Source organism: Accipiter gentilis, chromosome 8 (assembly GCF_929443795.1).
Source record: "Accipiter gentilis chromosome 8, bAccGen1.1, whole genome shotgun sequence".
Taxonomy (NCBI): Eukaryota; Metazoa; Chordata; class Aves; order Accipitriformes; family Accipitridae; genus Astur; species Astur gentilis.
The window spans coordinates 31,640,858-31,668,637 of record NC_064887.1 but is presented as its reverse complement, the minus strand read 5'-3'; the positions used below and the strand labels follow the sequence as shown (position 1 = coordinate 31,668,637).

Here is a 27,780-nt window from a genome sequence, read left to right as displayed (position 1 = left end):
CCTACAGAGTAGGAGAGGACAGAAATTAAATTAGAGATGAGCCAGTATAGGTCAGCATTCATTGTAAGGTTTAAGCATGAGACTGCATTTAAATTAATTTGATTATAACTGAAATTCTGTTTTGGTGAGGTATTTCTTGTAACAGAACTGGTTATTATGAGAACTTTGCTTAAATCAGCAGGGGGAAAAAACCTGCGAATCTCAAGGCAATTCAAGTGATTGAACTGTACCATGAAAACTGGGCATATCTGCAGTTGCTGTGCTACATTGTGGCCATCATTATTGAAGTCATAAATTAAGCTATTGTATATTATTAAGCCATTTGTAAGTACAGTTAGAAAAAAAGGAGAATCAAATGGAAGATTCCAAGTACTTGTTTCCATTTTAGGAGGCTTTTTTACAGTTCAGTCCCAGGAAAATAAATGTTCTGTTGTACAGCTGAGTTAAAGGCCTTGGAAACATTAATTTGAAAATGAATGTCATGCAAGCCTTACAGTTCTTACTTTATGGTAAAGTTTCTGGCTCATTAAAGGTTTCTTTCTGAACTTGTGTAGTTGAGGGCTTGTAAATCCAGGTTTTTTGTGAGGTTTTTAAAATGCTGGTGGTTTTTTTTTAAATAAATCTTAAGTGGATAATAGAAGACAGGTAAATATTTTCTTTGATGTTGCTGTTCTACGGATATGATTTAGCTGTAACTTGCCAGGATATGAAGAATGGTTCAATCAGCTGTGTAAAAGGCTTGCAGATTATGTTAATCTGAGTAGGCAAATTATCCTAGAAAGCTTTCCTTTGCCTGAGTTGATACTGATTTCCTAAATCTTCTGTGAATTTGAAAGTGTAAATTGCTAGGTCAGGGGAGAAAAGTTATGAAGGGAGGGATTCAATCTATGTATCAGTAGAGTAGAGTAGTGTAGAAGCTTATCTGTCTTGAGATAGCAACCAGCACTTGTGTAGTTCTCAAATTTTCAAACATTTGTGGACATCTCCATCATTGTCTGTATAAAATCTACAGCACACATACAGCCTTTGGTATTGTGATAAGGGTGGCAAGGGAACTGCAGTTTCTTGGAGTTTGAAAGATGTCCCTAGGTCTGTATTTTATCAGAAAGCCTGAAAACTTAGACCACTGTTGAATTCTGTGTGCCACAGTAGATTTCATGGTGAAAACAAACATTCTCACGAGAACTTTGATTTTCTGGATGAGTGGTTCAGGGTGAGGGTGACATTTTTGTAACATATAAGTAAGTCAAAGATTAAGATCTGTTGCTATAAATTCAGTCCACAGATTTTCAAAGTACTACTTATGTCTAATTGTTGTTCACAGTTATTAAAGCAATGAAACTATCTGGTATTACAGAAGTGAAATAAAATGACTCTCCCCAATAAAGCAGAGATGCTAAATGAGGTTTTAAAAGCACTCAATTAAAAAGAGATGTTCCATGAGCAAAGGCACAGGAAAGGAGACTGCTTTAAGGCAGGCTGAATTACTTGTGCTTTGGCAGAAGCATGCTGAACAAAGTGTCTCCCCTTGCTTCAATCACCAGCAAATGTTTTTACTTCAACCTTGCCTCTGAATTCTTTAGGAGATAAATTTCTGTCTAGAATATTTGTACTCTGACTGTTCGTTTTCTAGGACACACCAAAAATGCTCTCATCTTGAAATTATTGATCCAAAGGGTTTCTCCTTATCTGGAGAAGGGAAAGAACTACTTGGAGCTAAGTAGCCAAAGCTACATGCACAATTCTCTGCTTTCGTGTCCCTAAGTGGTACTATAGGCTGTGGTATCACAGTAGCATTTAGAAGATGCCAGCCAAGGACTAGGGTCCAGATCTTTAGGATATAAATGGAGCAAAAAGACTGACTCTGCCCCAGAGATCCACTGTAACAATTTTTTGCATCTTCAACAAATTCACAAAATCAGTTTTTCTGTCAGAAACTCTTACGTGACTTTTTTAAAATGTTTTCTGAACTTGCTTGCTAGTCGCCTAGAAGATTGCAGTCTTCCTCTCCTAAATCCGAGTAGTGTTGACCTAAGACGTCTCCTTTTGGGTGAGCCCCGCCCCTTGCTTCCACATGTCCCCTGTCCTTATATTGGTAGATACTGAGATGTGGTGAGAGCAAAGCCCTGTAATGAGACCAAAAATGTCCGTTATACTGAATCAGACCTGTCACAGTTAACATCGCTGTTAGGGGGCAAAGCAGTAGCCTGCGAGGGGGAGATGGGATTATAGAGAGGAAGCAGAGGGCAGGCCTCGCCACTAATTCCTTCCTTGGTATAGATTCTTCAGGCCTGATAAAGCGGGTTTGCGAAAATCCTAGCCTGATGAATCTTTCGTAATTGGAATGAAGTTTTTTTGCCTTCAAAATGGTGGGAACACACAACAGTCCTGAGCTGCTTCAGCAGAAGAATTAAGTAGATTGAGGGAAGTTTAGTTAAAGCCCTTGTTTCTTCCTCCCTCCCTTCCCATTCAAGTGTGCATTGCAAGCAGTAGGGTTGCTGGATTGCAAGAAGAGTTTCAGAGAGGTCCCTGTAGTTTTTATGGCAAGCAGCTAATGCGAAGACTTAAAGTTACCCCTTCGGTACTTTCTAAGGCTTTTGAATTTTCACTGCTGAGCAGTGAACGGTTTGAATCATTTAGTAATGACAATTTGATGTAAAGGCTAAGTGGCAGAAAGAATTATTCAGGCTTTGTTTTGCAAGCCTATGATCTTGTCTGAACTAAGAAAATATCTTGTTTGGAGGCCTGGGCATCTAAGTAGATGGCTTGAAAGCTATGCGTGACTTTCACACTGCTCTTTTTGCTGTTCCCCCTGGTGCACCTGCCTTACAGTAAACTAGCAAAGGAGGTGAAGGTGACTGCGTTAGGCAGGGGCTGGGAAGATGCCGATGCCTCGGGTCTGGAATGGGAACAGGCACAGCAGTCCCAGTGTGCTTGATCCCTGCGGCCAGGCGTTCCCCTGCTCGCCCGGGAGAGCACCCTGTGCCTCCCCCCATCCTACCGACCCCCTGTGCCTCCCCCCATCCTACCGACCCCCCCGGGGCCGGATTTCCTGCCTGGTGCGGGAAGAGCAACCCTTTGCTTTATTGTCCTGATGCACAGACCTTGGTGATGAAGTGCGGGACAGCCCGGCGGATACCCTCGGGGAGTACTAACTGCATCGTTTGCAAACCCCATCCCTTTTCCTGTTTCTTGACAGTCCTCTTCAGTGCCCTGTACGTCCCTTTCTGCCAGCCTGGCACAGCAGGGTGTCCCACACCAGCATCACATGTTTCGGTGGAAGTTACCCACGATCCAGTATGAGCCAGCGTGGTTTTGAGGGTGCAAAAACAAGCTCTCTTGACCCATTTAACTTTATTTCCAGTTACTGCAGTAACTACATTTGAATTAACCTGTTGCAGTGCTCTTGGGTATAAAAGTCTGCACGTAGGATCATACTATTTACCGTTTTACTCAGTGGCCACTAGAATGATGATGTAAGGAAAAATTTAATTGAGATAAGGGTAATAAAATATTCATGTCTCAGACGAGATAATTTTCTGTGCTAGTTTTGAAGAACTCTTGAAAACTGTCAAGGTCCTCACTGCGGCAGAGGGTTTGTAACTTGTGCTGCAGAGGTGTCCTGATGTTCACGCCTGTTCTGTACGCAGACTTGACTGATAGCCCGAGTAAGTACACCCTGTGCCTACTACTGGCTGCCCAGCAGTGCCTAACTCACCAGTGTCGAAACTGAGTTGAAGCAGTTTCTAGCTGCTGAACGGCGCTCATTCATCAGGAGGATGGATGTTCTTTCATCAGTGTAGCTGTGCCAGTGCTATAGGTTATTGCCGGAGAAATACTATACAGTCAGACTGCTCTTTGGGATAGAATTCATCTCCCGCTCTGTCAGGCTGATCTGCCAAGCTTCTGTTACCTGTGAGAGCAAAAAAATACCGGGAGGGCACGGTGCGTATCCTTTTAAAAGCATCCCTTAGTTTGAATTGTGTTAAAAAGAAATATATGTGTATATATATATTAAAAGAAGATCAAGTGAAAAAAAAAGTAATAAATCTAGCTGTTGGATATAGATCTTCATTGATACAGGCATAAAGAAAATACTGTGTGTAAAATTATGCTCAGCATAGTAAAAAAAAAAAAATTACTTCAGAGGCTGGTCTGGTGCGGTAGCCCTCAGGCTGCACTTGTGTAACTTCACCTTGCTTTTTTTTCTCTTTTTTTTTTTTTGAGGAGCACCTTTTAAATAGTCTTTCGAGAAAGTATCTTTTGGAAAACCAAAGTTATAGAATGCTTTCTGTGTAATCAGGTTTAGATTCCTCTTTTGAAACAAAAATCTAAATCAGTGTAGTCAAGAGATTTATTTTGTGTGTAAATACATTATATGTAAATACATGAAAGACGGCTTGAATTGAACCTCCCAAAATCCCCACTCTGTCAGGAAAGCTGATGTAAGTGACCTTTCAATGCTGATTATTTTTTAAAACTACCTTTGCGTGATACGATGAAAAGCAAAAAGTAAAAAGGAGCACTGCCTGTTTGCCAAGTAGTGGGTTAGCTAGTTTAAGGTGTTCATATAAAATCCACAGGCTTAGTAGCTTTAGAGCAAAAGTCACTTCTTTAATTGTATGGTGATTGCCTTTTTGATTATACACATCACAACTGCATAGTTTGTCTTCTGCCATATCCCTTTTTAGTTCAGAACTGTATTAAATTGTATTTTGAGTCATGGCAACTGGTTGCAAGCTTTGTAGCCACTTTCTTAGTAGGAAAGCAACACATAATTCCTAGTAGCTGCTTCTCAGAGGTTATGTTTGGTTGCAAATACCAGGGAAAAGCCTGCAGAAACAACCCAGCGGAGTGGTAGACAGGAGGGGGATACACAGTACTAGGACAGAGCATGGGCTCCTTTTCCCTGGGGGGGGGTGAAGGGGAATTTTTGCATCTCTTGCATAAGCAAGAACATAAAAATTTATGCTAATTGTTTAAAACAACAATTTTTAAGTATGCATGAGGTCATTTTTTAAACTCTTAGAACTCAGCTGCCTTACCTGTGGTTGGTTTTTTGTTTTTTTTTCTCCCCAAGTGCAATAGCAAATATGTTTGCAAAATACTCTAGCTTAAGTACAGAAATGAGGATTATTTTTTTCCTTGCTGTTTACCATTTAACCAATTATACCATCTAATTCCAAGTTAAGATAGAAAAACAAGAGCAGGTATTTTGGCAATTTCACAGCTGGGAAAAAAGGCAAACTGCACAGGGGAGACTGGTCAAACTGTGTAAGTAAATGAAAGCGCAGCAGCCCTGCAGTGGTTCAGTGTCCGCACGTGATTTTTATGAAACTAGACGGGGGAAACGACATCCTGGATCTGGTCATTTTGCCAACATTTATTAAAGCACTCTGAGGGATGGAAGCTTTGTTTTGCTTTCTTTCAGAAGGGCATTGAAATTGGAAAGGTTTTTCATGTGTTGAACTAGAGCAGGTGCTATTTAAACATTGAACACCGTTTGCCACCCTGCCATATGTTCCAAAACAGGAATCGCTGTGGTTACTGTAAATGCATGCTTGGGGGGCTGGGGGGGTGTTTAAAAAAAAAAAAGTTTCTTAGTACTTTTTTCTCAGTGCATGTGTGCTGTATTGAATAGGTGACCATAAGTCCCCTTAGGAGTAGCTAATGTAAACAATATTTAACTTGTGCAAGCATAAGCTTGTAAAATGCTGTCTCTGACTGGTGACACTCCACAGATTATCAGAAAAATTACAGATGTTGGGGAAGTGTGAGAGGAACAGGATTAGCTGCACCCAGTAAAGGTTGAAGTCAGATTATCCCAGAAGCCTAAAATCGGTCTCTGACCACGTTGTAACTGTGGATAAAACTTGTTTCTACCTGCAATGCATAAACCTGTAAGAAACGTATAGTTTGCTGGAATCTTAAACACATTTAGTAAAAAACAGTCATGTTTTATATTTGAAGGCTCAGTTTTGGGTTGGGAAGACTGAACTAACGTCTGCTGCGTGGCTCTTGGCTTGTTCCTTTTTAAAGATTTCATTGCGGGATACAGCTGGGAACACATAGTGACTAGCCAGCTCTGTAGTAAACTTCGACTTTTGCTGATAAAAATATGTCTAGATTTCCAGAGGTGCTGAGTATTCTCTGCTTTTGACAGAGTTGAAGCGTGGTATTAGAATCTCTCTGAATTTTGTTTTAAAGGAATATACCAAAATGTCCCCGTCTATAAAATGGGCCCATTGTGTCCCCATAACCCTTCTATTTCTTCTTCCCTAGGGAAAGGTTGGAAGTTGGATGTTGCCAGCTGGCCCAGCTGGAACACATGATTAAGCAGTGTCATGCATCAGTTCACACGGAGGCCAAGAACAGGGGCTGGCTGTGACACTTGGGTCAAGGTGTGGAGCTGCGGTACTTGCCCCCTGCGTTTTCCTTCTCCAGGCAAAGCCCAGCTCCTCCGGGGTGTGAGGGACATACTCAAGGAGCCAAAAAATTTGCCTTCTATTTTCTCGATGGTGCTGTTTTTTATTTGAGTTGAAGGAAAAAAACCCAACTAGTTACACACGCACATTAAATGTCAGAATTTCTGCGAAGAATCACAAGCTAACAGGATTTTCTGTCTCAAGTGAGGTGTCTGGAGCGATACAGCTGGTTTGGTATACAGCAGATGTGCGGTGCTGAATTCCAATTGTTCGTGTTAGGAGCTACATCTGTTAATGGTTGCATAGGAAAATCCACGTAAGGTGTTTGTTTTGCTGATACTTCCAAAGTGACAAGTGAGAAAAAAGAGAGTATCTCGTGACAGCTGGGTGTTTGAAAAAACTGAAAAGAAAGCAGGCGAATCCAAAGCCAGATACCTGTGATGCTTGCTGCCCCTATGGACATGAAGGACTAAAACACAGGCGCAATGTATGTATCCTAGGTAGTGAACTATATAAGGCTTAAGCAAGGATATAGAATGGCGAAAGAAATGGATTGATGCCTTTTCTTTTTTCTTTTTTTTTGTAAAAACAAAACAAAAACCCAACCCTCATGCAGGTATGTGTGTCCTGGACCTCTTTCCTTTGTTTTTCCTTTGTTAAACTATCTACTTAGTCTTCATACAGCGGAACCTGCTAGCGCCACTCTTCTGGAAAACTCCTTGTCCTTCTCTTTTGCCACCTTTTCTTGGAAAGGCAGGAGGGGGTTTTCCCTCTGCAGGTTACATGCCACGACTTGCTCTCCAGGTGACATCTCTATTTGAATGTACTGTTTGTTGCTTTCCAAAACTGCTTGAAGTCCATGAAACGTTCTAGAAGCCATTCTCAGTGCTGCTGTGGCCTTTAAAGCTACCTCTTCCATGTATGTACTTGTACAGAGATGCAATGACTGGCAAAGCTCTAGAAGTGTTTATTTTGATACTAACTTTTTGGATGTATTTGTAAAATCTTTATTGTAAAAATGTAATTTATTGTTACAGTAAATGGCAGTTACTTCTACGTGGCAGTTTCTTTGAATAGCTCTATTTTCACTTTTCCTAATTAATGTGGATGCAAGTTTAATGCAGTTCTTGCCTCTGGACACTTAAAAGTCAGAGAGAAGTGGCTTGGTAGAGTTACTGTCAGAGCACAATGCATTTTAAGGGCTACTTCATTCATGTGGGTTGTTAGCCCACAATTGTGGGACAAGTATGTTAAGCTTAAATAAGCTTACGTTGGCAATTTGTATCTTAGATCTAGAAAGCTGGATCAACTTAAGCACATGATATCTGTCTGTCTTAACTCACATCTACTTTTGATACAGTGTCAGCTGTCTTCTCCTGACATAAGACAACTGCTTTGTAACTTACTCTCATGCTGACTCTCTCCCTGTTCAAATGCACCCAGCTTTACAGCTTGGAATCACCAGTACATTTCTTTGGTCTGGTATTTTCCTGCTCCAGTGGAGAGACACAGTAGTCTGCTCATGCCCCACTTCAGCAGGACTGCCTTATGTTACATGAAATAACCTGTAGCACAGACATCTGTTACTAGCTTGTCAAGACCTGAATCAAAGCAGTCAACTAAGAATGTGATGGTGACTGAAATTAGTGCCATTTCCTAAAGCTACTTGATTAATGCTGAGGACCACAGCCACAGGAACAGATCAAGTTCCTTACAACAGTATCAGCTCTTTCTTTTCACCATGGTGTTACACACTTGTCTTTTTGGCCCCTTTCTCATCTCACCTCTGGAGCACCACACTTTAATTTGCAAAGAGCTTTTAGTAAACTGATCCTGAGGGGAGCCTGCAAGTAGGTGAATCTCCCTGCAAGAACAGTGGTAGTGCTCTAGGGGGCAGGTGCTGTCTGCTGGCTGCCTGCTCCGAGACCTTTACACCCATTTCTGGAGGGTAACTCTCAAAGAGCAGGCAGGTGTACAGGGCACTTCTCCTCCTCTCTCTTTCTACTTGAGGTGGGGTTCAGTTAAACGTCCTACCTTGTTTGTCTTGTAGCTACATGCATTTGAAATGTCTATTTTGATATCACAAACTTCTCTTTGTAAGCTGTCTTGTTAAAGAAAAGGACACAAAGAGACATCACAGCAATCCTGTGGTGCAAGGATTTCCCAAAAGGTACCTTTAATGTGTTTGCATCAGCAGCAAGCAGTCAGTGCTAATTTTGGCACTAGGAGTTAGATGTGCAGCACTACACATTAGACACCAAGTCATCCTAACCAACATTTTATCCATATGAATAGAGAAAGTGAACTAAAACATAGTACTATGAGCACATACGAAATCAAGTCATTTGTGTTCTATCACACTTTCAGCTTGGAATATTAGAAAAATAAGACAGTTAATCAGACGAATACATTTTCATTGCCAGCTGGCAAGAGTTTAAAAACCATGAGAAAACCCCCACACTGAAGTTTTTGTTTTACAAAGGTTAGCTCACCCACAGTAACAAAACTGCTGTACAGAAAGCATCCTCTGCATTTTTGTCAAAATAGTTGGAGCCAAAATCATTTTCCTGTCCTAGAAAGTCACAGCTATGTTATGTTCAGAAACTCCATTCAGCTCTAAGGAACATGTCACATACTAAGTTACAATATTGTAGCAGAGGCAGAAGCTCAGCAGCTCACCTACAGTGGTAAATCGGTTGTGCCACTCGGTCTCTATGAACTCCAAGGTTGTCTCTTTGCTTCAATAACCATTTATCTGCCATTTTCATTTCAACAGATAAAATACTCTGCTGAATATATAAAAAGTTATAAAAAGGCAATCATAAAAGATAAGGTATTGGCAGGCATGTCAGCTTTTTTAATAAAAAAAATAGCCATTATATCTATTTAAATAAGGCTTCTTGTTACAGATTGTTCCAGTTACTGAAGGAAAAACAAGGCCTGATGAAAAAAACAATCCCCCACAAACCTTACACTTCCTGCCCCAAGAACACAGCCTACAGGAAAAGTTGTTTAATGTGCAAAGTGACATAACACTGGGGGAAGCTCCTGAAATGATATGCCCAGTCTAGTTTCTCTTGCGTTATCGTCAAAAATCTTTTAAAAAAAAAAACTAAAACAAAGTTCTAAAATACACAAAACCCCCTTCATCTTGATATTCTTTCCAAAACAAATATGTACAGCACATTAATATGCAATATGCAAAAGCTCTGTGTTGCTGTTGGCAACGTCTATGCCCTCCCCAACCCTATTCACATGTGTACCTCTACTAAAACACAATTACATCACTAAGCCTGTTAGTTTGAAAAAGGGAATTTAATTCACTTAAAACTTGTAAATTTTCGTGTAGGGGCTCCATTCATTTGACTCGGGATTGTAGACTTCAACTGTGTTCAAGAACTCATTGCCATCAAATCCCCCAACTGCATAAATAGTGTTTGCCACTGTGGTAATCCCAGCGTTGCTCCTTGGCGTAGTCATGCTTCCCATCATCTTCCATTCGTTCTTAGCAGGGTCGTACATCTCCACGCAGCTCACTGCGTGAGAGCCGTCAAAGCCTCCACCAACAAAGAGTTTTCCTATCAAAAGGAAACAAAGCAAAGGCTTCACTGCTAAGCATCAGCTGTGTTGCCAAACACAGCTGGGGTAAGCTGTGGGGTAAGCCAAAAGGAAGGACCTTCAGGTTTTCTGTCAGAAACCTTTGCCTTGCACAAGGTCTGAAGGTACACTATTGACCTGCTTTGGGTGTCTTGATCATTAGAGCAGACTGGAAATTATTTCAGTGTAAGTGCAAAGCCCAAATTTGAACAGATGCAGTTGTTGAAGCTGCAGAGTGATGTTTTGAAAAGAAGGAGGTGGGGGCGAATGCCCCAAAACAAAAAGGAGTTTTTTTGCTTTTCTGGTTACAGTTTTTAATTAAAATTGGAGGCATAGCCAAGTTCTTACTGTATTGTTCCCTCCTTGAGAAGGAACACAGCTTTGTATTTTACTTGCATTGTAGCTTAACATGAAAAATTCATCAAGCACAAGAGGTTGCTTAAGCCTGCGGAAGCCTACCATCACGAACAGCCACTCCGGCCCCTCGTCGAGCCACGTTCATGGGTGCAATCAGAGTCCAAGTGTTGTTCTCTGGGTTGTAACGCTCCACGCTATTCAGGCAGTTCCACGATTCTGCTCCTCCAATGATGTACAGATATCCACCCAGCTCACACACTGCAGACTGATGTCTCCCTGCAATCAAACACTAGCAGTCACAGCCCAGCACAGAAGTCATGCACTAACAGTATGCCACAGCAGCTGAAATTTAAACGGTGGCTTTGTTCAGTTTGGTTTTAAACCTGCAGTTTTGCCACCACCCTTTCACCCCCTCCCTCCAAAACTACACAACAAACTTACGGATATTAAGGGGAGCACAGCTCGTCCAAGATTTTGTTATGGGATCAAACACATCACAGTTCTTAAGTCCCTTTTGGCCATAAGGATCTGAACCACCAACAATGTACAGTTTTCCATTCAGGGCACATACTCCTATTCATATAGGAAAGAATAAGGAGCAAACTAATAAATGAATACTTTTTTAAAAAAACAAGCAAATACCCTTATCAACTGTAGATGTGTTACCTGCATTGCAGCGATTGGTTCTCAGTTCTGGAACAGGAGTCCAGTCATCTATTTCTGGCTCATACATTTCTCCACAGCTCAAGTCATCTGAGTGACCATTTGACCCACCCACAACATATAGCTGCCCCTAAGGGGAAAAACACAAACACCTGCTTCACATCCAAGTACACAACAATTGAAATCATTAGCACTTTAGTAACCCTGTAACTACAGGCAAGCAAGTTCCATTACCATTTTGTAAAGTTTGCCCTGTTTGTCCCACCTACGTTTACACCATGTCACATTTCACCTGATCTCCACCCACCACACACCATTAAAACTGCCATCTGGAACCGAGCTCTTGGTGTTCTCATCGGTGCAATGAAAGTCCAGGTGTCCTTTTGTGGATCGTAGCACTCCACTGTGCGCAAACACTCCTCTCTGTTATATCCACCTAAAAGCAAAAGGTCAGATGACACCACATTTCCAAAGACCAATTGCTTTCACGTTGAAGAATGCAGACTCAAATACAGTGTACAGAGTTAAGAAGCCACTGTCACCCCCACTTGAGCAAGTTATTTAAAGAACTGTTACTATTTCTTTTACCTGCAGCGATAAGCTTGCCGTTAAGTTCGGCCGTGCCCAGTCCAGACCGAGCATATTGCATTGGAGACATGGGCTTCTCTATGATATCATTCGGTTGAAGCTCAAAACTCAGACTTTTCAGCAGTCGTGGCGTACTCGTGGGAGAGCTCTGAGGGCTGTTACGGCCATGCAGGAATATCACGCACAGCACACCATCCAGCACAGCTAGACACAGGTAGGTGTTACCTGTCATCAGGAGAAAAGGAAAGACCACCCATATAATACAATTTTAGGTGAACGTAAGTGAATGCTGACTAGGGTCTTCTGATTATGCTTCTCCCCTTGTAAGTGTGAAAACTATTTTCTGGTTACTGGTTCCAAGTGTTAGCCTAGTTACTGAAAAATATGAGGTTTAGATTATTACTATAGTGCCCAAAGGACATAAGAGCAAGCTAAAGATGTGCTAGGAGAAAGTCTCCTCACACACACACAGCAAATAGCTCCATTAATTGATTAGAGACTGATGAACTCCTTAGGATTTTCTGGTTAAATTACAGACACCGTGGGATTTGGGATGGCCCTGTCAATAAGGAATCGAGATGCAAGTGATGCCAGTTTGGCCCCAGTTACGTTAGAAACATCCCACAAATTACTGGGCCCATTACTGGACTTGCATCATCAATAAGAAAAAGCACTTCTGCATTCCTTATAGATGTTGAAGGAAACCCCCAGGGAGTGGGAGGTGGTAGGTACACAATACCAGATGCATCTTTTAGACAAACCCTGCCCCAATTACTCACTTGAAGTTTTCTCTGAAGCAATGATTTTCCACTCGTGTTTGGGACTCTGAACAGTAGCATTTGGAGAAAGACTTCCAGAGGAGCTGCTACTGATCTGCTTGTGATCATTCTCACGTGGTGGCTTCTTCTGCAAAATCAAAAGGCAGCTACAGAAACCTAGCCAGAGACTACACCTTCTACCTTTGCTTCTCTGAGCTAAGGCATAACTATTCAAGAGAACACTTCGTCTACCACCTCTGCAGAGCATCATTTATAGCACACCTAAATTTTCAACAGAACATGTTGCCCACTCAGCAACAGTGGCTAAAAACCACCCTGCGTCTATCTTGGTACTCATTTCATCCTGTGACTGCAGCTTTGTACCGCTGGTGTCTGCCCAGAAATCATTTCAAATTCCTAAAGAGAGTATGCATTACTAGCAGGATTTTCAAATATAAGGAAAAATCTACATCCACTTGGAGAGAACTGATCTACAAACTAGAAGTCTTGCTCGCAAGCTCTGTTTCTGGAACTTGAGTTAATTATATAATGCTATTTAGAAGTGAATTAACTATTCTCTTCATTCCCTGAAGACAAATTAATTTCGCCTCAGTTCCTCTCTGTGCTCAGATTAGCTGTTTCTTGGATTTTACTCCCTTGCTACTTCCCACTAACAGGAGATTTCTGCTTTCTTTTCTTCTTCAATTAAATTTATACTGTAGCTTACATTATTTTGCTCAATTAAGAAAAAACCCCAAATTTCACATTTCAGATTAGACTGCACAGTTTGTTGGGTCAATCATAAGAACCAAACACAAAATTTAACGTTCTGTCTATTCTGTTTAGCAACAAAGTTTATGACCACAGTACCAAGTTTGCAATGCTTGCACAGCTCCCTGGAGTCTGATCTCTATGGAAACCGTCATAAGACTTCTGAAATACATCATCTCACTCATAGATAACCTTACACAGGAGAGCTTGATTGCTATACTCAGCTCACCACAAAAATCAATTCATTTGTGGATAGTGTTTTTGTTATTTCTGAATCTTCATCCAATTAACAGCTTATTCTTGTATCCTTAAAGTGCCTCGACAGTTACAAAAATTACAAACTTTTGCAATTCAAAAATTTAAAAGCTACAATTTTTCCAGGACTGTCATCTCTGGGTTTTCTGGTGTTAGTTCTCTCAACTGTTTAGAAGGTCTGAAGTTGGCAATTCTTATTATTCAAAAGGATTTAAAAAAAGAAGTTGACAACTCTTGGCCTTATTTCTGAAAAGGAACTTTTTGAACGTTCACCTCTCAGCTTCTAAGTATTACAAGGTGTAGTATCCAAAGGTGGTGAAGTCTGTGAAGGCTTACTAAAGATAATTAAGAAATTGGAACGTTAGCTGGCTTTTCATTTTCCTCCCTCACTTCTAAAATCCATGTTCTGGGATGGAGAGTGTTTTACATAAACATTAACTAAAAATTTCACAAAGCTTACTTTTGTATCAGCACATTCCACTGTTATGAGTTAAAATATTACAACGTATTTGCTTCTAACTCGGTGAATTTAAACAACCTTAATTCATATAAAGCAATTGATAATTTACATCTACTAGCCCTTTTTTATTCTTTGTTTCTTAAACAGCCTCCATTGTGCTAAGCTGTGTGGTTTTCAGGAGTTGAGAATGATTGTATCTGGCTAGAAGTAAAAACAAAAAAAAATAAATCTCAAAAGCACAAGACCAATTTGTACATAGCCAAAGCATAAGCTATCTCAAGATCAGAAGTTACCTACTGCTGCTTTTTAAAAATCTCTCCTGCACATTACCAGTGCAGCTGAACAAAAGAAACGTATGCTGGAAGCTGAAGGATTAGAACTTGCATCTGGAATCTTTTTCTATGCCAAAATTTAACAGATGCATTCTCCGCTGCAAGCCAAGCAGTCTGTGGTTCTTTACAGACTCTTGAATCTCTCTACAAAGCCACAGCTGACTTGCTACAGCTGACTGCTTTTCTACCTCTTCTTCTTCTAACAGCCTAAGATTTATTTTGAAGTCAAACCTAAAGCACTCCATTTTGCAAAGTCTTAGAGTCAGTCTGCCAAAAAAAAAAGAAGCAGAGACTAAATCATCACCTCCAGTGGTTTTGAGAAAGATACTTTCTCATCACATATTTCTCCATTAAAGCTACTTTCTCTGCTAACAGTATGCAAGACTTCAGGTGTGCTGTAACTGCTCCTCCAGTCTATCTAGGGTTACCTGAGACTGTCTGCAATTTGTACCTGCACAAACTGAATGTGGTCATCATCACTGCCATACACCTCAGCCTGTCCATCTAGCAGATTTCCATCAAGCAGCTTGTGATCAGCTGAGTAGTACAGCGTTTGAACCTGCAAAAACAACAACAGAATACCCATGTGGCTACTGTCTCCATTGCTACTTAGCTACAGGCAGATTACAAAAGGCAGTCGCCAGCATACTTCTCGTCATCTCATCTCAATCTAGCAGAATGACAAAACTAAAAGGAAGCAGATGTCATGGCGGCAATCTTCAAACATGGGATGAAGGTTCGTTACTTTCTCAGCTTGAGAGAAATCTTCATTTTTCAAGGACTTCTACTGCTTTTCCAGCACAGAAACATTAGACAAGCAAAAGGCACATTAATTTGCAGAATTACACAAATTCACAATCTCATGCAAGCATTTTCGTTATCCCCGCAAACAAGTTTTCTGCTTTGAAAAATACACATATTTATCTCGATCAGAAAAAGTCAAGAGAAGCCAACAGTGGACTCTAAAAGAAAGGTACGGGAATGAGGGAAGACAACACAAATTTTAAGTTCTGGAGGAAACTGTTGTCCACAACTAAACATCAGATGCAACTGTTTCAAATGGAATGCATCTGAATTTCAACATGATCAAAGCTTTTAAAATGAGTTTTTCCAAGAGGAAATATACACTTGAGAATATACGACAGTATCAACATGTACTTTTGCCTATACAAGTGTTTCCGAAGATCTATCATGATTGTAATAACAAACGTGGAAAATTTTGATGTTTCATGGGTTTTTGTAAAGTCCATTTTCTCTAGCCAATTACAAATTTAGACTCCCCACTAATTTTTCCATTAAACACTGCCCAGGCTACATCTAGTATCAGTATTCATGAGTAAAGCCATTTAATAACACACAACTTTCAAAATAATGTATCCTGTAAAGGAGTAAGTAAACACCATTAAATCATCATCATCGTTCTCTGCCCACAGCGGATTTTCTTAGGAGAACTGGGGCAGGACTGCTGCTTCTGTACGTGTCAATACACTTGAGGTTTCTTCTTGGTTCTTCAGCCTTGGTATCCTAGTTTTGTTAATAAACCTATGGGGAGATAAATCAATGGGGAGGAACAACCATTAGAAGCTTTTACCTACTTTGCATTTACAAGCAAAACCTGCAAAGGAAAACATCAAGAATCTACAGCAAGTTTCAGTACCACCTCCCCAATTCTAAAGCAAGATACACACCACTTTGAGGTTACTATACAGCACGTAGTGAGCAAAAAAGGAAAGCGGAAGACCAGACTGAACAGTTCATTCAGCTCACCTGAACACCCCCCCAGTTTCTCAGCTTAGGGGTACCTACAGTAAAATTTAAATTCTTTAGGGTCATAGTTTAAAAAGTGAAAAAATAAAAAAAATTAAAAGAAAAAGGGATCATCCTTCATATTGACTTTTTTTGTGGATTTTTAAAAAAGGATGTTTAATCCCATTTTCTTAAAGACTAACCTCTTCCATTAGATCTTCCAGGCTGTCTCCATTCTCCCAGATGCTGCGCTGTACCCAGTTGATTACCTTTGTGTACAATTTGCCATTGCTGGGTAGGCCAACATTGTCTTCCAGCATTACTTCAAGCTTGAATTAGAAGAGACAAGGATAATTTAGTCTATAGGTATTACCCTTGTATTTGTAGCATACTGTACTTTACGTAGTGAGCACTACTCTCACTTTACCACAGAGCTAGAAAACACCACCTACAAGGAGCTTTCAGCCCATGCCACTGAAACTAGGAAGCACATTTAAATACAACTGCAGTTATCTTTTATGCTTAGAAAGGATGATAGTATGAGTTTTCTACTGTTAAGGTTCACAGTAGTATGGCTATTACACAGACCCAGAATTTTCACATTGGTGGTAAAGGTCAGTACACCAAGTTTTCCTAACTCCCAAAAAGGAAGCCATAATAGTTGCTCCTTGGGTTGCTTTTTGGAAGTCATGTACTAGAAGGAAGTCTACAAACTTAAGCTAACCTTTAACCTTGGAAGTTTGAGAAATTCTTCCTGTTCTGAAATCTGTAAAAGATGTTCCTGAATGTAGCCATCGATCTTGTTCAACAAACGTGAGTCTCCCATGCAACTTGCAAAGTTTCGGTAAGAGATGCAGCTCTGAACATCCATCTTGGAGAGCAAATAGTCACCACAAACCTTTTAAGAAAAAAGGCTGCATTTTAGTTTACAGGTAGATGAGATTTTTATACATTTAAATTATCCATCCCAGCATACGGCAACAGCTGTTTTCTAACTGCAGAATAGCGACTGTCTTTATCATCCCCTCCCTGAGCTAGAGCTGTAAATGAAATGTTGCCTTCCATACGAATATACATACGTTAAAAGTCATACACATTTGAAAGCTACTCATACATTGACCCTCGTGCTTTTCTATTGAACGCCTGATCAAAACTACTTATCTGCAGTCAAGTGAAGGCAAGAAGCCCAATTCCCTTGTCAAAGGTATCCCCATCTGTGGCAAGAGTTAAGTATTTCTGAAGTCAAGCACTACCAAACTTATGTTCACGAGGGTGTGGATTATTCTTTTTTCCACATATCACTGCCACAGTTACAGGTTTAATTATGCCCCTCAATGCAATGAAGCACACCACTGCTTCCACAAACCTGAAGGTAAATAACCAGCTGCAATTCAGAAGCAGTTTTGCTTATACGGGTGCACAAATACAAAACTTAACTTCAGAGAACCCTTCAGCACAAAGATAACACAAGTGGAAGCAATACATACTGATGCCACTTAAATCAATACAATGCTAATGAACATCTAAAGCAGCTTATCCGCTGAGCACTTTTCCACAGAATCATCATTTTTTGCCTCATTAACATCAAAAAGCATAATGCTGCGAGCCTGAGAAATCAGAATGGCCTTCTGGAAGAGCTGAGAACTGTACCTGCTTAACTCTCTCCATCTTCAACTTCTTTGCCGCAGAGTATACATCTTTCACCAGTTCTTTATCAGCTTTTAACCTATTACAAAAATAAATTTATCTTTATTATTTTGACTTTTTAAATTAAAGTCTACTGTCTACAGTTTCAGTGAAAACTACTTACTGAGCAGTATAGGCATAATTCAACAGAACTTCAACAGCTTCTGGATTGAGATCATCAAATTTAACATGGGAAATTCCATGAGAATCACTATCGCTATTGAAGATTTCAAACAGGTAGGGACTGCAGCAAGCTAGCACGGCTCGGTGTGCCAACATCTCATGTCCACATACCTTTATTTAAAACACAAATAAGATATCCACATGCTGGTAAGAATTTTTTTTAAAGTATGTTTGTATTATAGTAATATAAAGGCCTACCCAAGTGAATGTCACAGTTCAAATCAATTTTTCAAATCAACACAGTCTCCAGTTTACGTCAGCTGAAAAAAATGTTAGCGTCGATTCTCTCAAAGTAGATCTGATTTTAATTTTTTTTAAGTATGTGTTTTTCAGAAATCAGATTCTAAAATCTCACACCTCACAATCAATGAGGGGCATAGCATTACATACTGTAACAAAAACCCTACTGCATTCAGTCATCATACTTGGACAGAAAAAAGGTACCTGGAGACGGACATCACAGAACTGACCGCTTTTACGTAAGGCATTTAGTTTGGCAACAGATGACTCAATGAAGTTTTCATCTTCAAACATCAAATATCCATTAGGAATCATGTTGGTGTTGGTCTGGCTGAAAACAGAATGTATAAAGTTTACAGATACAACGTTTTGCTTCATTATAGAAGTACTCTTAACACATTGTTTGCAAACAAACATTCATGGGGAATTTAAGAAAAAGATATAAATCCATCTCAAAAAAAACCAGCCTAGAAGAGTACTACGGCTCTTGAGTACGTGTTGAAAACAGTCCTTTGGATTGACTGGATTACTGATTTTCAGAGATTGAGGCCACAACTTTTATCTTATCCACATCACTTCAGTAGGTACCAACTCCAAAACTACATGCTGAACCTCTGCTAGCTCTATGGGAGCAAGTTGGAAACCACTGGATTACACAAGAAGCTTCATTCCCCTCTACAAAGATCAGATTTGGTAGATTCATTGCTATTTTCTGCATGAAATCTGTCAAACTGGTCAGCTTCAATTTTTTGCACAGACCCAAAAAAACAACTACATTGAAAAATAAGAACTGAGAATTTAAAGTAACCAGTTAAGTAGAATAGCTGTAGACATAATTTTTTGTTTAATTTTGAGTAATGACTTAAATATTTTAGAGTAGCTGAAGTCATGAAAAACATTAGCACCAACAAAAGACAGAACTAAATACATTCTGAAGTCATCATGAAGCTGAAACAACTTCCCCTGAACATCTTGCCCATATACAAACATATCACCTCAGGTAAATTGGACCAAGACTAGAAAAATAACTTCAGGAAACTAACGTTTTAATTTGGAAGCTATTTTATAGATAATTTGATTCTTTCTTTAGTTACACACTTTCAGGAAAAGTCCATTTTCCGTATAGGAAGCTAATTAAGAATACTAAAACATGACCCTGAGGTGACCTAATGAACTTGAAACTAAAAAAAAAAAAAGTAATAATCAAATTTTTAAGTTTGAGCTGCTAACATATGCAAAAGTGTACTTTCCTCAATGATTTCAGAGGAAAAAATATGTGGGATACTACTAATGTTATCAGCAACAATTTATAGTTCCATCTAAAGTTTAAGAAAATTCTAAAGATCAGACCAAACAAGAAAACCCCCAAAATATAAAAAGTGGAGAGCAAAAACCAGTAATAAAAATAGCAAGCCCCACACAAAATAGTTCTAGTGTTAATCCATTTATTTTAAATTCACTTACTACTGAAAGCATTTGACCCTAAACTGGCAGCAATAATCTTACTTACAAAGATCATTATCCATTTGTATACACTTTGATTTGTTGTGTTTTAATAAAAAAAGGACAGCAAGGTTTTAAAGTCACAGAATTTCAGCAAAAGTATTAACTATTATATATGCAGCTAACAGTATCGACTTACCAAGAAAATATATTACTGTAAATCTTTAACTGGGAAATCTTAAAATAATCCAATGGTATCACTGTATTAAAACAGAGCACTTCAGTTTCAGTATCTTCTGACAGAAGATGTTTGTTGAAATACAAAAGCAGACGTGTCTTTGCAGCTGCAATACGGATTCCAAAACTATCAGGCTTGAAGATGATGTAATAAAGTCCTTAAGAGCTATAGACATGAATTTCTTCTGTGATAATCATGCATCATAATCTGCAATAAAGTAGAAGTTATCAAGTAAGGACAATAGATAGTACTACCATGTATTTCAGATGAAACTTTAATAGTGTCTTAAAGAAGTTTTCCTGACCCAAACAAACAAGTTTTTCTTCACAAAAACAGCCTGAAAAATTCCATATTGACACCAATGCATTCTCATGCCTAACGAGAGGTCACCCACATTAATTTTTATACCCACAGAGACAAGAAAGTGGCTAAATCAGTGCTTAGAGAAAAAGTTAGAACAGCTGAATCCCACTTTTAGACAATTCCTTACCAACTCTAACCTTCAGCACTTCCTGTATCTAGATCATTACTGCTTGCTTACACGAGTAGATAACGCTTAAGTAACACAACAAAAATGACTAATTTTTGAAAAAGAAACCAATCTACATGCCTCCTACCTTTTGCTTTTCCTCTACTCCTCTACTTATATCCTTCTTCTACTGAATGCCTAAAATGGACTGAAGATGGATTAAGGACATGTCTGAAATGACTGGGCATGTCTCCAGTCTTCGGTACTTCCAAAAAAATTATAAAGTCAGAAATTGCTATTTGCTACCCTGCAAATAGAATCTGTTAAGTTCTGCACCGGCAGTGCAGACTGGGGTAGCTTTGTTGGTATTCTGCATGTGGGTGGGCTGTTTATGCCAGGCTTTTTCAGGGAAGGGAGAAGAGGAGGAGCAGCAACAGCAGGGAGGGAGTGGGGAGGTAACAGGCAACAAACACCCACTCTGGAACTTTCCATGACCCTGATGCCACCTCAGGAAAACATCGATCACTTCATCCACTTGAGTTCCCCACTGCAGTTCCAAAACTATATTTGTATCTACAGATTAAATGCCACATTGGGAATCTGCTTTCCTAAAAATAGGTGCAGCTCATTTCTCCTTGTCAAAAATTAAAAGTCACCTACATTGTAGGCAAGAGAGTTTCACGACCCAACTGCCTGGCCAGCGCTTACACACAGGATCATTTTGGCAGAAATTCACCTCCCTTGGTCTCTAAGCAGATCAGCAGCTCAAGCGCGAGGCTGATTCTCAAGAGCGACAGGGGGCATTATCCCACAACATACCAGCTCCACAGGAAAATGCTTCCATCCTTAACGGCTTCTTGGAACCCTGAACACAGAATATTTCAGCTAGCAGATAACCGGTAGAAAGTATTAATGTTAATTAAGTCTGGCTACTAGAACACACACAAACACATACATATAAATAAGGAAACAACTGCTCCAGAGCAGCAGTGGTGTCTGTCTGTAATATAGTACCTCCAAATGCAAGGACGACTACAGAAACAGTACCCCAGGGATCACAACTTTTTACAACATACTTTAATGTCAGCACACTTTGCTAGGAAAAAATCTCAAAGATAAAATGTATGTTCTTTTTATAATCCTACTGGCCAGTTATGAGACTGAAACCAAGCTCTATTTACCAAATATTATTTAACTAAGCATTTGGAAGTCAACACTTCTTCTCTTGTTGGTACAACTGGCATAACCATTTCAGTTTCTAAAGCAATCAAAACATTTCACTTCTCAAAAAGAGAAGTAAACAGTTTGATGTCCACACTTTCCCCAAAGACTCACCTCAGCCGAAACATTCCGTTGTTCAAAGATGCAGAGGTATTATTTCAACACAAGTGTTGCAATGAATTAGCTTACAGAGAAAGTGATAAGAATCTATTAGAAGTTATGTTTCACCAAGACTATCCACAAATGTACAAGAGAATTATCACCAAGAGACCTCCGACTTTATAATCTCAGATTTTAAACCTTCCATTTCTGTTGTAGGAATTATCCAGACGTGATGGCCAGACTTACCCAGACAAATGCAAACTACAGGAGACGTCTAAAAAGGAATGTCAAGGGAGACAAGCTCTGAACTCCAGGCAGGAGTTGCACTGGATTGGTACACTGTCAGACCATTTTGGTGAAAAGGCTTGGACCAACCCAGTCACCACTTGCTTGATTCTGAGCAGAAAGCGACACATAGCACATCAGATTATCCACCTTGCTCACAATGGTTTTAAACCAGCTTTTTCTCAACTACCAGATCTCTCAAAGAAGTTCTGTTGTTAACGGAGTAGAGGTCTGTAATTACCAAAGCAAATTAAATGTATGTGCTACCACAGTTCAGACAAACAGGCTGCTGGTCTGCTCATGCATCACATTATGCATTCTTCCGTTCAATATTCATTGCGATTGCTGTTAATTACCAGTACTGAGGCTTTGGGGAGATTTTGACTTACACAACAACTATTCAAAGAATTTCAACTAGATTCCAGAATTATCCTCATTCAGTCTACATCTCTGACTGTGTTTTGTCACATTCTGCTGTAATGGAAGAACTTTATTTCAAGTGCAGTGTTTCAACTTTGCCTGATGTACTTGCTTATGACCTTCAAGACCTAAAAAGGACATCCAAAATAATTCTGGGTTGAAATGGAAGATTTGTCTTCTGAAGTCCTCCTTTGTGCCTGAGGTCAAAACCAGACATTTTGCATTTATGCACCTAACAGTATTGTCCAATCTGAATATCTAGGAATTTGAACATCTTAATTATTGCCACAAAGTTTCAATACTGTTGTGAGTGAACCATGGCTATTTTTACTACTCAAAATGGCATTAAATAGCACAAGCGTATTCAGTACTTTCTGCATTCCTTTTGGTTTGGGAGACTACTGCCAGAACAAGCCAAACAATCAGCCAACATTCAATGAAAAGCCAAGAGTGCTGCATTTTCTGCATTAAAGGTTATAAACAGGTACTGCAAACAAATTTCTTTCTTAAATTGTTTTTAAAATCTAAACCACTTTGTCACTACCTTTGTCCTACCCACTTCCCACCCCTTGCTTGTACTCCCTTCTAGCTCACCACATCAAGAACTGTCAGTGGCTTTTTTTTATAATTTTCCAGGATTTTGCATGTTTTTAAACCAAGTGCAATGTTCAAAGATCGCTGTCAGCCAGGTAAAGTCTGAAGTCTGATGCCTCTGAAATGATTATTCTTCAAGCTCCTTCAAAATGCACTTATTTAAACTTCTTAAAGCTACAGAATTAGCATTCCAGAATGGGAACAACACATTCCATTTGAGAAAATTCTTACTTGAGAGCAGGCCTATTTCCTGCACTTATTTTTAAAACAAAGCAAAAAATAAGAGTGATATATAAACTCTGCATTTCCATTCTAGTTTTAATACTAAAGATTGATACTGGGGTTGAGCCTGGAGACACCACCTTCAATCAAGATGACGCTAGGTGTAATCTGCAGAGGACTGAGACAGGCCGAAAGCCATGAAGCATTCACATGGTGTGTTTCAATGATACAGCTGTACCCAAGTAGAGGAATGCCAGTACTCAACATCTGCCCAGTTGCTCAATTTAAACATAATTGTGTTCTAATAATGGAGTTTCTTAAACACTTACTGTTATGCACGGACCGAGATTTTCATTTGCTCCCGATATGTACCACTGGACCACAAAAGATTCATGGCTTATAATACACTCAAGAGAGAAATTCACCACGTTACTGACTTCCAGAAGAGAAATTTCCCCCCTTTAAATTCATCTTTCCATTTCACTGTATATACATTTAAAGATGCATTTAAAAAGATTCACCTAAATAACAATGATACTGTCTTCTCATCCTTCACTACACTATTCTCTTATATGGATTTTGCAAGTGCAAATACTACTGAAATATGATTACCTGAGTTACAAGAGCAAATAAATGTCATAATTAATACACTTCAAATTGTTAACTGTGCTTAGAATTTAGGATCTGTTCATCAAAATTTTTTTTAAACAGCCGTTCACTGCAGAAAACATTCTAACATTTAATAAACCTGCTGCCTGATGATTACTGAATTTCTCCAAGATCTAAAACCCATTACTGTGCCCTAGGACTCTCCACTGCAGAGCCACTTTCAGGGGACGTAGGAGCTGTGGTCTCAGGTGGGGTGCCAAGACAACAGGTCCCAGAGCCATGCACTGAGGCAAAAGTCACCCTGCCCATGACCTAACGACACAGGTAGTATTTCTTTCTCCCCTCATCTGAGAAGTCTCCTCTTTAGTATAGCCCATTGGTACATTCCATGTGCAGTACTTCATTAAAAAAAGCTCTTGCTTTGTGCCAATTTTGCACAAACTTTTTTGTCAGATTAAGGTATTACCTCTTCAACTCTGAAGAAAACACTGACTTGGGGAATATACTTTTTAGTTGTTTGATTAGAAGTCAATACTTGTTGATATAATGATAGACACTTGATTGACACTTGTCGGTACAGTGAAACTAAAATGGAATTTAACACCACAGTTGGTGCTTTTTACTTGCTGTGGGCTTTCTGGCTTTCCACAGCTCAGTTCAGAAGAAATGTAGGTCACACCTACGACTACTCATAGCCTACTACCTGTATCAGAAGATAAAACCAGGCGTCCTCAAGAATTTTCTTTCATACATTAGCATTTATTTATGGTAAAAACACACAATTTTTCATGTCTGAGTTTGCATTTGAGCAAAACATCATGGACCAAGACATATATCAACATACTTTACACCACTAAACAGGCTCAACTTCTTTACTCCAGTGATTTAAAATAAGACTCATAGAATTCACATGAATTTCATTTTACATATTCACTTTTCAGTGTTTTTCCACTAAAAATTTAGTCTCATTGATAACTATGACTTGTAAACAAAATTGTTCTATTCCACTGCAAATCAACCTCAGTTGTGCTCCCACCCCAACAGTGAAGAGAAAGGGAGAGAGTATTTGCTATCACTGGTTAAGAATTGAAGGGGAAGGAAAAAGGAATATGGACATTTTCCAAAATCTTTTAAGTGTAGTCCAAGGAGATGTATACTTGGACTGTCCTCTACAGAGAGCAAGCCTAGAGAGCTCTTTCAAACACACATTCATGTATGCAGACAAAAAATTTATGAGAAGCAGGTTTGATGCTCGAATGTTACTGCTCCTTCAACTACAACTCTCAGCTGTAACACACCAGCTGCCCATGTAGTACCAGCTTCCAATGCTATCCCCCCCCATACACTGTTTCACTGAGCCTTAGCACCGGTCATTTATATGGCCTTTCCATACTGCGTTTCCTCTTCTTTTTCCAAGTTACACTTTTTTTTTTGTTGTTGTCATAGTCTTTATCTACACCTCTTTTTCTACCTTCTACCTCACCTGCATGCTCTTAAAATCCGAGCTCTTCCCCCACCCCCACCCCCCCACGGTTTTCTTTTTTTCTAACACAAACATTTCTTCAAACTTTTGTCACACAACCAGCAAACTGGGGGGGTTGCTTGTGTGTTGTCATCATTTCCCACCCCCCATTCGGGGCAGTTTTTGTCTTTCTTACCATCCCCCGCTCCTTAAGAACTCAAGCTGAGGAAAACAAAATTAGATGTATTTACAGTAGCTAAAGTACCGTTTCCTAACTGGAAAGTATACCATGAATGTCACATCCTGTGCTCCAGGAGTTAGGCTTGTGGCTACAAAGTTTGCTTTCCTAAAATGAAACCAATCTCATCATCAAAGCACCTCATCCTGCTTGGGTTCTTATTTTGTTGGTCCCTGACAGAAGAGAACAAGTGTGGTGTCTACACACCCATTACTGGAAACAAAAAAAAAAACCCCTCCCCTTTGCAAACCACGACAATTAAGGACAGCGACACAATACTGAATTTCCACTATTCTATTACCGCTCAGTCTTGCCACCTCTCTGCTTAGTAAATAACTTGGATGCCTTGCCTCTCACTTTATCAACATTTTCCACCCTGCATGAAATCGTAACCAATTCAGTTCTTATGTCTATGGGAATCTGGGGTGAAAGAACAGTGAAGCTGCCAATGCAAAGATCATTTCTGCCATGAAGCACCTCTGAAAAATTCTAAAAAGCTGCTGGAAATTTGTGCATGCAGGGAGAAAATACTGTATTTCTCTCACACCACACCCCCCACCTCCACCTCCCTCAAAAATCCTTCTAGTCGTTCATACTCATCACCCTTCTCCAGAAGCACTAATGTGGACTGACAGCTACTGTTTTTGCTGTATTCTCTCCTATTTCCTAGAACTGGTATAGATGACAGGGAGGGTCATGACATTGGCAACCAGCTGTCAGCACACGTTCTTCAGCCCAAAAAGGCTATTTTCTTCACTCAAAGTCCAGGATTCCTGCGATTCTTTTTCCCGCACTTACTATAAAGGGTTTAAGAAAGGTGCCACCACACGATTGCAGCGTGGCACTTGGAAAAGCGCGCGGGCAACGCCTGACCTTGGAACAATACCCACCCGTGTGGGGAACATCTGATTTTCGGGGCTAGGGGCTGCACGACACTTCCACCAGCCGCTGGTGTCCACGCGGGGCCACAGCAGCGGTACCGACACCCTCCACTCCCCCCGCAGCCGCGGTAACCCCCGGCGGGACGAGGGTCGGCAGCCGTGAGGGAAGCAAATCTCACGCCACCCCGGCCATGTACACAACTTCGCCTCGATGAGGCCGGCAACTTCGAGATTTGGCCAGGCTTTCAGAAAAGGCCCCCAAATAAGCAACGAAAAGCCGCGGGGACTTCTCTTTTGCCAGCCGAGGGCGCGGGGATGGCACGGTGCGACCGGCCGGGCCGTCATCGCGGGGCCCGCCCCGCCCGCCAGCAGCCCCCGGGCCGCCGCCGCCGCCGGCGCCGAACAAAGAGCGGCGGGGCCGGGCGGCTCAGCGGCCGGCCGGCCGTCCCCGGCCTCATGGTGGCTGCCCGCCGCCGCCTTCCCCTCACAGCCGGCGCGGGCCGCGTCTGGGCCGGCCGCCCGGGACGTCCCGCTGGGGCCCGCCGCCCGCCCCGCCGTACCTGGTGCCTCTCAGCGTAGACGATGCTGTTCATATTGGGAGCCTCCAGGCTGAGGGGGAAGCCGACGCGGAGACGCAGCCCCAGCCCGCCGGGGAAGGGAGGGCGCGGGGAGAGCGAGGCGAGGCGAGGCGAGGCGCTGCCGAGGGAGGAGGAGGAGGAGGAGGAGGGCGAGGCAGAAGGGCGGGGAAGGGGGGCGGCGGGAGCGAACGGGAGCGGAGCGGAGCCGGGCACGGCGCCAACGCGTCCGCCACGGCAGCTGGAAGATCCCTACACCGCCTGCGCGGGCGCGGCACTGCGCCCCGTAACCCTCCGCCTCCGGCGGGGCGGGCGGGATGCGCAGCTGAGGCGACCGGCATCGCTCCGCCGAGAAACGAGTCCGGCCGCGCCCCTCCCTCCGCTCCCGGCGTGGGTGGGGGGAAGGGGAAGGCGACGGCGGGGCGGGAGGGGAGGGGAGGGGGTGCTGCGGCCGTGGGCACGGCGGTGGGCGGCGTCGCCGTCAGCGGTGGCCGCGGGGCGGGAAGGGCAGGGAGGGGTACGCAGGCCCGGGAGAAGCCGGGGCTGGCCCGGCCCCGCCGCGCTGGGCCGCGTCTCCACGAGTAACCGCCACCGCGTTCGTTAGTCGTAGCTCTCGGCCACAAGCCCACCTGCTGCCATAATTTTATTTTTCAAATCCGGTGTTGCCTTTTCTCCTCAGCTCGGACCTGTTGTTCAAGGCGTCATGTCTGCTTGACCGAAAAATACGGTATTCAATGCTGGAAGCTCTCCCCACAGGCAGCCTGTGGGGTATGGGGGGAGGGGGGGAGGCCGGCTGTCCTTCCCGCCTCTGGCACCACACCCCGGAACCGGTCTGGGAAAGGCCTTTTCCCATCTGGATGAGAAATAGACACAGGCACACGCACTTTTCATGATAAATCCTGTCTTGCTAGGTGCAGTAGTTTTAAAACATCACTGCTGATAAATAAGGGGTGTTTGAAG

The 27,780-nt window shown here is 41.4% G+C and overlaps 2 protein-coding genes across 6 annotated transcripts in view; one reads left to right on the top strand and one right to left on the bottom strand.

The window, feature by feature from the left end:
* The window catches only part of SWT1 (SWT1 RNA endoribonuclease homolog), a 40,338-nt gene extending 32,857 nt beyond the window's left edge, over positions 1-7,481 (top strand). For 3 of the 4 annotated variants that reach the window (XM_049809126.1, XM_049809124.1, XM_049809123.1), the window contains exon 19: positions 179-6,272. In XM_049809126.1, the coding sequence (XP_049665083.1) occupies positions 179-299 (121 nt within the window). In that variant the 3' untranslated portion in view covers positions 300-6,272. The other variant, XM_049809125.1, reaches the window with a different exon arrangement.
* Positions 7,482-8,568: 1,087 nt separating this feature from the next.
* IVNS1ABP (influenza virus NS1A binding protein) lies at positions 8,569-26,986 on the bottom strand. Of its 2 annotated transcripts, none has more exons than XM_049809130.1 (15): positions 26,806-26,986; positions 19,704-19,949; positions 18,266-18,392; positions 17,763-17,932; positions 17,603-17,678; positions 16,677-16,850; positions 16,156-16,281; positions 14,658-14,765; positions 12,410-12,536; positions 11,631-11,855; positions 11,357-11,478; positions 11,046-11,172; positions 10,821-10,952; positions 10,482-10,655; positions 8,569-10,003 (listed from the first exon to the last, which is right to left on the bottom strand). In XM_049809130.1, exons 3-15 carry the CDS (start codon positions 18,374-18,376, stop codon positions 9,750-9,752), a joined length of 1,926 nt encoding a protein of 641 aa, XP_049665087.1. In that variant the 5' UTR covers positions 18,377-18,392; positions 19,704-19,949; positions 26,806-26,986; the 3' UTR covers positions 8,569-9,749. The 2 variants fall into 2 exon arrangements, with proteins under 2 accessions (XP_049665087.1, XP_049665088.1); XM_049809131.1 differs by lacking the exon at positions 26,806-26,986 and adding an exon at positions 20,360-21,006.
* Between the last annotated feature and the right edge of the window lie 794 nt (positions 26,987-27,780).